General features: G+C 35.0%; 1 protein-coding gene across 4 annotated transcripts in view; it reads left to right on the top strand.

The window, feature by feature from the left end:
- LOC108576379 (rho guanine nucleotide exchange factor 11) overlaps window positions 1-11,420 on the top strand; it is a 43,611-nt gene that overhangs the window by 11,664 nt on the left and 20,527 nt on the right. For 3 of the 4 annotated variants that reach the window (XM_017939373.1, XM_017939364.1, XM_017939356.1), the window contains exons 5-16: window positions 1,611-1,852; window positions 2,503-2,724; window positions 3,338-3,580; window positions 4,273-4,554; window positions 4,628-4,717; window positions 4,797-4,910; window positions 4,999-5,097; window positions 5,178-5,270; window positions 5,338-5,531; window positions 5,623-5,912; window positions 6,035-6,214; window positions 6,354-6,410. In XM_017939373.1, the coding sequence (XP_017794862.1) occupies window positions 1,611-1,852; window positions 2,503-2,724; window positions 3,338-3,580; window positions 4,273-4,554; window positions 4,628-4,717; window positions 4,797-4,910; window positions 4,999-5,097; window positions 5,178-5,270; window positions 5,338-5,531; window positions 5,623-5,912; window positions 6,035-6,214; window positions 6,354-6,410 (2,106 nt within the window). The remainder of the gene's footprint in view (window positions 1-1,610; window positions 1,853-2,502; window positions 2,725-3,337; window positions 3,581-4,272; window positions 4,555-4,627; window positions 4,718-4,796; window positions 4,911-4,998; window positions 5,098-5,177; window positions 5,271-5,337; window positions 5,532-5,622; window positions 5,913-6,034; window positions 6,215-6,353; window positions 6,411-11,420) is intronic. The other variant, XM_017939382.1, reaches the window with a different exon arrangement.

Raw genomic sequence — 11,420 nt, 5'->3', positions numbered from 1 at the left:
TGTTCACGTTTGAAAAGCGAATGATAATATTAGAATGGGTTTGCCAAGGTGTTGTGCAGCGTATAGTCAAATGACGAGGCCTGGTCATATATCGAAGATTAGTCGTACGCGCGTGTAAACATAAGAATCTCGTCATTCATATTAATACACACACCTGGGGCCAAGTTTCTCAGTACGAATGTCTTATTACTCCCCGGATCGCCTCGGTCGCCGATCGTTTTACGCAGTTTCGCAGACGACACGGCTCTAAATGCACGTGGTGTTGTCGTGAAATTTGAAAAAAAAAGCTCGATACCACCAGGACGAAATTTATTCGAGATAATCGATTAATTGTTTCGAGACGCGTTCATCTCGACCTGTGTCTATATGAAGACGCGATCCACGTACGACCTGAGGCAAGCTTGGAAGAAAGCTCGTGCGAAACCGTACTCCGGTATTTTCAGCTGTTTCTAGAACGTTTACGATGCTCGCAATTATGTAATTTAACCATTACGATGTATATGGGATTGTTGTTCGTTGAAATTTTGCTTTCTTCGTTGTGACAAATATTTTGTTCATTTTGTAAACTGTGTGCCGTTCGAGTATACGAAATTTTCTTGAGTAACGTCAACGTTGTTTTACCCAACGCTCCTTAAAAATGCAAACATTCTTGAAATTTCTCGCATTCTCCGAGTGATTTTGTGTTTAGGCAACAACTTCGAGATACGTGTTTTCGAAAATATCGGCTGATGGTAAAAATTGCAAATTTTCGTACCGTGTGATTTTCCATGCGAATTTTCATCGACAAACTTTTCAGCTTGACTACGTATTTCTAGAATTGGAAAAAAGGAATGACGTCATATGTTTTATCTGAACGTATGAATGAGTCATTAACGATATAAGAGAAACTTGGATTTAGTAGTTCCTAACTAATTGCATGTAAATATTTTTCTGTTTGTTTTTTTTTAAAGCACTTCTGGTTATGACATAACGCCGAATGCATTTCACAATTCTCTTTTTTTTTTGTATGATCAGGTATTCGAAGTTTTACGCGTTATGTTTAGAACCGTATTTTAAGATTCACAAAGAATTCGTCATCGATAAATTTCAACAATTTTAATGCTTTACATTCTCATATAAACACACGGGCATAGCTGGAGTTATCAGCGATACGGTACTGCATATGTGCCTTATCACTTTGCAATTTCTTAATGAACGTTTTGTTGACCGAACAACTTATACGAAACTCGGACTTTCCGGATCACATGATCGTTTATCGAACGTTCAACGAAACAAAAATACATTGAACAAACACAATTCGCATGCACGTAAAAATGTGTTAAAATTAAAAAAAAAAAGAAACGATGTATAATAATTAGCAAATTATGTAAATTTGAACTAAGAAAATTTCGTGAGAGAATTTGAGATACTTGGTGTTGTATACACGTAGATTACGCATAGGAGCGCGTAGAAACTGAGAAGAGAGAAGTCTGAATCGTTTTAAAAGAAAATACAAGTGGTGACCGTTGGAGCAGTTCTCAAAAGAAAGAGGTGGAGGGTCAAACGCGGGGGAAGGACCGGTGAAGGTATGCGAAAGGTGACTAATCATCGTCCTTGAACTCTTGTTGCAGCTTCGACGCATGTGGCACTGACTGTGCAGAAGAAGCCAGTTGCGACGAGCAGCGCGGCGACGACGTCCACGGGGCTACAGGTTGGTCTGGCGGGTGGGCAGTATCAGCGACCAGTCAGTCTATCAGCCGGTACTACCATGGTATCACCCTCACAGCCGGCAACCTCTCTGCACAGGGCGTCGACTGCTCCAGCAGCCGGCGCACCGTGTAATGCACGTATCACGGGGCCTCAACCTGTTGATGTAAGCCAAAATGTTTTGTGAAAGAAAGAAGAGGAAGATAAGATATTATTTGTTTTATTAAGTAGAATATATTGCTATCTTTTTATGTAATCAAAGTGTACGTTTACATCTCATGATGTGAAATATGAATGAGTTTGTTTTTTGGCTATAGCAATATATGATATTTACTTTTTTTTAAGTTTTCCTGATATTCTTATTTTAGTTTTGTAGTTCTTGCTTTTTCTTTTTCCTTTGCAACGATTATTGAAAGTGTATTTGATTATTTAATTGTAAGTAATTATTATGTATGATTAAATTAGTAATTCAGATCATGTTAACATTGTGATATAGTTATATATGCATATTTTTGACTTTGCGAATAAAGTAATATTTCAATGCTGCTTCATTTTTTTTTCCAAGTAACTCTTGAAAAAAATGTGTTAGTAAAATTTCTTGCAAACATGGTAAATCAATTGTTTTATCTTTTTATATTAGTTTTATTGATTATTATGTAGTGTTATTAATGATGTATATAAGAATAGGTATGAAAGTAAATATTGTGTGAGAATTGCTAAATACTGGTCTTTAGAACTTTCTGACAAATATAATGTTCAAAAGTCTAAAGTATTACAGTTTTAAATTAATTTCGTATATCTTTTAATGTGTTTTAGCACGAGAAAAAGCGACAACTGGAAACTCAGCGCGTTCATACATTCCAGCTTATGTTGGAGAAGGAACAAAGTTACGTTGATAAGCTTCGTAGCGAACTTGCTAAAGCCAGTACTGGTAGTGGTAATGTTAACGTTGTAGCACTACAAGCAGAATTGGCGGGCGCAGAAAGGAGAGTGCGCACCCTGCACGAACAGCTAGCTGCAATTACTACCAATGAACAGGTCTGAATTTTTGTCTTCGTGGCGTGCTTTAGCGAGATGCTCAAATTGTTTTGAAAATTTCTATTTATTGCACTAATGTCCTGCATCAATTTTGTACCAGTAAACTAGTTCATATATATTATATCACAAATATTATGTTATGATTCATAATCTTCTTCGTATATACGTGAGTTTGTTTTAACGCTTATATTCATTAACATTTCTTCTATCCCTACATATTTACTTGTGCCTTGCTTTTATCTCAGTGTTTGACAGTTCCAGTTAATGCTGTTCAGTGTACCAAATAGTTGCTCGGCATGATATTATTAAGACGTTTATTTCTATAAATAGAAAGCATAATGATCAAAGTATGAATATAAGTTTTATTGTTGATTATATAGTAGTTTGATAACTTTTGATGTGTATATTAATAGCTTATAGAACACAATGGTAAACAATGAGAAATGACAAAACCCACATTCTGCTTCTGTACATGTACCTTTTTGAACTGTACAAGTACAATTGTTATACAATGTGTGCTTGCATCATAATTGAACTTTTCAAATTCAGTCATATAGGGATGTATTTAAGCTTTCGCTAACTTTATCTAACCAGCTTTTGTTGTGTCTTACAGCTTTGCTCGTTGGTAACAAACACCTCGTGTTCCCCGGGTTATTATTCACCCTTGAGTAGTGGTGATGTACCACCGCCTCTACCATCTCGTAAATCCTTGTCCATGCAAAGCCTGTCTCCACCACCATTGCCTCCCAGACCTCCGCCTACTACAAATACGCACAACGTAGCCCAGTTGGAGCTGGAGCGTCATCTGTTGACTCATTTAACGCCCTCAACCACCAGTCATGGCATACCTAACTCTGTAAGTAGTCTAATCGCTAAGTCATTAAATAAGTAATTTATATAAATGCATGGTAAAAGGAAAGTATCACATGATAATGTGTATACTTTTACAATTAACTCATATGTATTCATTGAACAGTTTCATAATTTTTATATTTTTAAAGATATTTTATCAATTTTATCTTTATATTTATTTCATTTCATATATTTCATCAATAATCATCATAAACAATAAATACCTATGTTACATTAATACTTTGTTATGCTTCTTTGACAAGTGCCCTTATTTTATGTGCAGCTATACCAAAAACTCATGTCAAACGTTATATATTGCAGAAGCAGTGCTTGTTTACTGAAGTGTTGATGCTTGAATAATACATTTTATTAAGTCGTGTATTTTAAGTATGGTTGTGATGTGCACTGAAGTATGGTTCCTGTGATTTAATAAAAATTTATGGTCATTCAGTATGTACTTCTGAACACCTGTTTGATAAACATTTGTTTCATTTTAATTATTGTAATTGCAATGTTTAACAGTTCTTATATTATATGTGTAAAATTTAGTGATGACATGCATAAATATATCTTATTATACTCTTGCATAATGAATTGCACAATATTTTACTTTGTCTTTCTATTTAATAAACTATTGTTAACAATTCTTCAGTTATTATTTATTGTTTATTAAATAAGTATTTAATTTCTTTATAGCTTTCACAGGGTGCAAATTTGGGTTCCTCAAATTCACTCAATAAGCATCAACGAACAAAATCCAGTCCAGAACAACTAGGAACAACAACTATTTCTCCATCAGATGCTAGTAGACGTTTAATAGCATCAGAATCAATGAATGATCTTTCTCCTCCAAGGCATGTTAGGCATAGCGACATTGATATAGATGAATTAACTCATATCACCCCTCCAGGAACTCCACCTCCACCATATCCAGTTGCTAGTCCAGGAAATGATACCTCTAGCTCTACTATAAATGATGTAAGTCTTTTCCAAAACGTAAATTTTTTAAATAGACTATCATCATAGTTATTTATATATTTTTTTCTTGCAGATGATATTAAATGAAAGCATTCCTGGATTGCTAACATTACAGCAGCCAATCATGTCAATGGAAGATGATGATATGAGTGATCAAGAAGTTGTGAGTTTTATAAATTTGATTTTCCTTCTTAATGAAACAATTCATGTTGATATCTAAGTCTAATGAATTGTTATTGTAGGGGCAGTTAGAAGATCACGGCCCATTTAAATCTTTGTCTCGATTATGGGGACATCATGCACATCTTGCTGTATTTATTAATTACGTTTTATCAAACAGTGATCCCTCCAGTCTGGTACGTATTGTATGATACATTATAGTAATTTTTTGAGATATATATTATCGTTATTTAAATTTTTCTATAATTATTCATATCATTTTAGTTGTTCTATTTAGTAACGGATCTGTACAAAGAAGGCAATGCAAAAGAGATGAGAAAGTGGGCATATGAAATTCATTCTAGTTTTTTAGTACCTGGTGCAGTAAGTAATTTAAAAAAGTATATCTTTTTTGACATACGTATGTGTAAACAATGTATTTAATTGGAAATTGTTTTATGCAGCCTCTTCGTCTGCATAATGTAGACGAAAACGTAGCACATGAAATAGACGATGTTCTTTTGAAAGAATCTGACAAAGAAGAGATTCTACGAAAAGTATGTATTTCATTATACGCTAATTGTGTGTTTGGTATGATTATATGAAATATTGCTTCTCTGTTAGATTTTCTGGAAAGCTCGTACACGAGCAAAGGAAGAACTGAACGAGCAACTTGCAGACTTTCAACAAAAGAGAACTGCTGGATTAGGTACGTTATTCGGTCCAAGCGACGCTCAATTGGATGAAAGTGCATCTGACAAGGCGCGAGAAACAAAAATCATAGAAACATACCTCTTACCTAAGATGGAGCCTTATTTGTAAGTCCATTAATCAAAAAAATGTATACAATATGAATTTTAAACTTTTAACGATATTTAATATTATATTATTATTCATGTAATGTTTCAGAGAAGATATAGAAAAAGAACAGGTAGATTTGCGACAATTTACAACAGCAGCTGGTTTGGCAACGATATTAACAAAAATTTTCCAAGTCCGACCAGTATCACTTGACCGAGTACCTACTTTTGTCGCAAAAGATAAGTCAAATCTTAAAGCGCGTTTGCTTACGGGAAAGACAAGAAAAATGACAATCAGGGGTCATCATTTTGTAGCTCATCAGTACTTTACTATTACTTATTGTAATCATTGTCAACTTATCATTGGCGGAATTGGACCTCAAGGATATTTATGTAGTGGTATGTCACGTTATTAATAAGTTTTTAATTAATAAAAAGATTTAATTAAAATTTCATCATGCATAACCCTAAATACAGTACCGAAAAATATGATTTAGGAAAACCCCTTGCTTTTATTACAGATTGTTCTCTGAGTGTCCATCGTCAGTGTGTTCGTGTAGTAGAAGAAAATTGCCCCGGCCCATTGGTTCGAAAGGAAAGAGGAAATGATCGTATAAGCAAATTGATGGAACGTATCAGGCCCGAAAGGAAACCTCCATCATCACATCATCACCATCACTCTCAAAATCATATGCTTCATAGTAAGAGATTTAATTATTGTATTATACTGTGCAGTTTTTAAATTTTACCTTATTGTCTCTAATATGTATATATATGTTAATATTTTGTGTGTATTTTTGACCATTCATTTTTATAATATGGAATATTTTATTGTTACAGTTGACAAAATTAAAAGGAGTGAAGAAGATACTGGTGCACTGACTGATGGAGAAAATGGTAAGTCCACCGATTGCAATATTTCGAGTAGAAGATGTTATGTACAATTTGGTTTTACATTATACAATGGAAGAATATATTTAGTACTAGAAAAATCTATTTTTTTAATATTCCAATAAGTGTTTTGATTTTGTTTTCTTTTTATTAAAAAATTCGCATTGAAGTAATAATAATATATCGAATACATAAATTTTTTAAAAATTATGCATGTTACTGCATTAACTTTGATTTATTATTTACGCAATCCTTGTTATGTACAAAGTTTATGTGACTGTGTTTTGTTTTCCAATATTTACGATTCCACAGAAAATATCAATAAGCTTTGACATTTTACATATCTTAAAATAATATGTATTGCTTTTTCTCATATAAAATTTATTGTGGCAATTTTTAAATGTTCTTGTTTTTAAATGACATGGTAGCACATAAATTCATTAGCTCACATGACCAGTAAGCAACAAACATCTTCCTTTTTTTTAACTTTCTGTATAAGATAAGAATACGTTCATCCATGTTAATCAGTTCGTTACTTGTATAGTGCGATAGCTCGCCAAATGCCATTAATTTTAGCATATTTCTCAGAACAAAATCTACAGTTTTGTGTTATTTACCGTTTTAGCTTTGTTGTTAAATATAAATCATCTCAAATTTAGTAGAATTTATTAACAAGGCCATCACAGGTGTAATTTTTTCGATACTAAATGAATATAATGTTTAAATATTAAAGAGGTTCTTATTCAGTCTATCGGTGAAATTTACGACAAATTTTATTCGACTTTAAATAAGTCTAATTTTACATTTACTTAATTCAATTAAAGAAGGACATTAATTTTTCTTTAAATGTATTTTTTTTTTGTCACAATTGGCACACTAGTCTGCAATGTTTTGTTACACGTTGCATTGTCGTAGTAGCTTGCAATTACGCATACTTGTTTAACTACGTAACTGTTGCTCGTATACTTTTTTTCCTTTTTGTTCATGTTATCCACTATCTGGAACTTTACTGTCTTCATTTCGAACGAGCCGTTCCTTGACGAACGTAGGTCACGTCAGCCATTGTTACGAGTGTTCCTCTCATTGGAGGCATTTAATATTAAAAAATAATTCTTTACTTAAATTTTCGCCGAAAAATATTTGTAAATGTGAACCAGTGGTGAAAAGTGTTTTTATAACCGTGCAATATTTCCATGCGAAATATTCCAGAAAATTGTTTATATGGTTCTCAGTGGTTCTTTATCAACACATCCTCTTCTCAGTCTTTTGTGTGAATAGTGTATTGTCCTGATAAGACTTTTTCGTCAAAATATGATGCAGATTTTGAAAAAATGTATCAACATACAAAAATACTAAAGCTCATCCTATTTCTATAGTGATAATTAAAAGTATTAATTTTATAAAATTCTACAACACCATAAATATTAATAGGAATATTTGTTGTGTTCCTAAATAACTGTACAATTGTTTAAAACAAAAGATCAAAGCGAGCAGTGTCAATGTTGAAAGGCGTAATCGATGGTTCATACGCTTGAAGCAGCTGGTGTAGGTGGTTTTTATCGAACAGTGCTGTTACAATAATCGCGCTTCCCGATAAGGAAGTTTCGCAAAACGTGTTGTGTAGAGAGAGGAAGGAAGGAAGGAAGAACGGAGGAGAGGAAACCACGAAAAGAGGTCTAGAATCTGAGTAACATAGATTGGTCTTCATACACAGGGTGTATCGATAATTTGCTATCGAATAAATTTAACTACAATATATAAAAAAAAAAAAACCTTAAAAATTTTTACTTTTAATATACGTTTTCTAAACTGCATACAAAGACTGAACACTATTATTTCACTTAATTCACATAAAAGTTACACTATCAATATTCATCAAATTTTTTAAATAATCTATTCGTATCTTATTAATTTTTACAATCCAACATTAATTACTCACATAAAAATATAAATAATAAAATTGTAACATTTCTGTTTTCACAATTTCATAACACATAAGCACTTATTTAATATTCAAAAAAAAAACCGGTATATATTACAAAAATTAATTTCTCCAAAAGAACTTTCTTTGTAAAATCAACGAATACGCGGATAATAAAACGGCGGAAAAAGTGTTGAACGAGCTCATAAAGAGTTCTTCAATAACCACACTCTTTATCAGCAGCGGCGTGTTCGCTGGTTGAAGGCAACGTAGACAAACAGAACAAAGCGGAATCTGACAAGTGGTATCTTTTCGTGCCGCAAAATTAGACAGAGAGATTGGAGAGAAACGGGGCAAAAGCAGCTACCCTTTAAGAGGGACTTTAAGTATATCAATATCTCGAACGCGAAGATCGTCCTTGATGTTGCTCGAGGGTTAGACCGGAGGGCTTCGAAAATCAGGATTACACGCACACCCTGTACATCGGTGTATGTGTACGCACGAACGTGGTTGTGAAACGAGCGGGGGAGCGATCTGGTGGGGTCTAACCGGAAACGAACGGCAGTCTCCGCGGAAAAGAAGCGAGAGCTGGTTCGAGGGAAATTAGTGTCAGTTCGGTTGTTGCCGCGAGAAGTAGAGAAACCGCCCCGATTTAGATTTTCCTCTCGGTGGTGGAGCATCGAGGTGTGCACATGGTCGAGGTGCAACAGTTGCGTGATCCCTTGGAGGGGGAACCGGACTGCAACCCTTACCCAACGGCCACCAACCCCTCGCCCCTGATAGCTGGCTTTGCTAGCTTCAGGTTCTCCTCGGAGAGATGCAGGAACAGATTGAATCGGAAGCTGAAGGGTGATGGTAAAGATCGCGTGAATATCTAAGTAATTCGCTTGGATCGAAAAACCTCCTCTGTAGACGCGTTGTTTTATCTTAATAGTGCAGTTGTTTAAACTTTTCTACCTAATTATAGTACATTCTTCTAGTGATTGAATATTTCGACTCTCGTTATCACCGTTCCGTATCTTATCGCGACGTTCGTGGTGAAATACGGACATAATTGGTCAAGTTTATCCTGGAAACTTGAATGTGTAAATTGTGAATAATTTTGTATGAATTCGAGTATAACTTGTTAACATAGAAATTTTGTTAAATTATTTGACGTGTCATCTGCTGTAGCCCCTTTTTTAATGGTTAAATGATTTTTTAAATTTCGCGATGTTTATCGAAGCAATAAATTACAATATTTTCTGTATCTCTCTTTTTTGCAAATTATCGTTACCTAAGTAGTGTAACTTAATAATTGGAAGATATCGATTAGCTGTCGTTGTTAAATATAAATGGAGATTGTTCGAGTTCCAAGTGAATTCGAAATAGTCGATTGTGAGGAGAAGCTAGAAAGATATATCGATCGGACTAGGTTCGGCGGTGGTGCTCGAGAAAGTTAGCAAAGATAAAGTTGCGAAGAAGACGAAGCTGAAAACGATCAAGCAGAGAACGGTAGTGCCGCACATGAGTAAAGGCTCGCTGGCCGGGAAAGTTTGGGAGACTTTTGTCGCTGTGAGGAAGACACGCGAGCCAAGCGACATCATAGAAACAGCTTTGATCGTTGGTTTGGATCGTCTGAACGTGTCAACGTGTTGTGAAAACTTGAACGACAGTGCGTTTTACGATGAGACCGATTCCTCGAACAAGATCGATGACATCAGTGCGAAGGAAATTAGTGTCGTAGAGAAAGAGACAGGTTCGTTTCAACGCTTTTCCTTTGATCTTTCCCCCATTTCTGAACAAAAATGAAACTGTAACCGGAGTTCATACGCAGCGAAACATTCCGCGTATGGCAATTTTCTAAAACGAATATATACGACGTTTCTAAAATTTTTCTAACCATTTTACAAGTTTAAATTCGCGAAAGGGACGCGAACAAGTTTCGGTTAACACCGGCAGCCTTCGAAATTTTCATAAAGTTCGCGGACGCGTTTCGAAAAGTTTTGATTGGTATGGCCGCCGCGCGCGCGTCATTTTTTTATTAGTAATTTCGAAAGTTCCCGAGGCTTTCTCCGGGGGAGAAAAATATTCCTCGAGGCACGGGGTGAGAGAGAAAGTTTCGGCAAAGTCGCAGAAGTTAAAAAACGGGATCTATGAAGCTTTAAACAAGCCACTCGATGGAAATTTCTTGGCCGCGCGGCGCGTTACTCACCAGATACGTTCATAAATTTTCGCGGCGTCTATAAAACCAAACGAGGCACATACCGTCTTATGGACGATGATGATACCTCCGCGGCTTCGACGCTGCTCCTACACGTATCTCGTAAACAGAATTTTGTGACTATACAAATACCACGTGCCTAGACGAAATTAGACCAGAATGTACTGGAAATCGCACGTAGCACCGCGTAGATGTATTGTAGCTTTTATACCTACGCAACTGCTATCGTATTTTCCTCCGAGGTGAAAAATATTGATTTAACATGTGGATACGAATTTTGAAATATCACGCGTGAGACAATTTATTCCCCTTACGAAAATACAGATTCCTTGGCCCCGCGTTAGAACGTAACACGGTGATCGTTTTTGCGATTAAAAGTTGCAGAATATATACCTAAAGTAGCTTCTCTCTGATGAAAACACGAATTTCTTGGCCTTGCGCTAAACGAAGCAGCGATGATTTCTGTGAATGACGTAGTGTGCGAATATTTTTCGATATTTGCAATATTGTGCCCTTAAATTTCTTCGTAATACACACTAATAGGCTTCGTGACAAATTGTCATATGCTTCAAATATTGAATTTATTTCTTCTCTTTAATTTCGATGGTTAACAAAGAAGTTTCCTTCTTCTATTTGAGATGATATAGTAACAATTTGTGCAACGAAATATTAAGAATTGCTCGAAAGTTTGAGGCAAATTTCTTTAGCTTCCTAATACACGCTAATAATCTTCGCGACTTCAAATATTAAATAATTTATTTCTTCTCTTTAATTTCGAAACAGAGAGGTTTCCTTCTATTTCTAATTTTCACCGTGAAATATTCGGAATTGTTCGTTTCATCCTGCGTTTCAGCATGTTGCAAGAAGTATATGAGAAAAATATTGAAGAAAT

Source organism: Habropoda laboriosa, unplaced genomic scaffold (assembly GCF_001263275.1).
Source record: "Habropoda laboriosa isolate 0110345459 unplaced genomic scaffold, ASM126327v1 scaffold36, whole genome shotgun sequence".
Classification (NCBI taxonomy): Eukaryota; Metazoa; Arthropoda; class Insecta; order Hymenoptera; family Apidae; genus Habropoda; species Habropoda laboriosa.
Note: the sequence above shows the minus strand (reverse complement) of the source record. Positions and strands in the feature narration are given on the sequence as shown.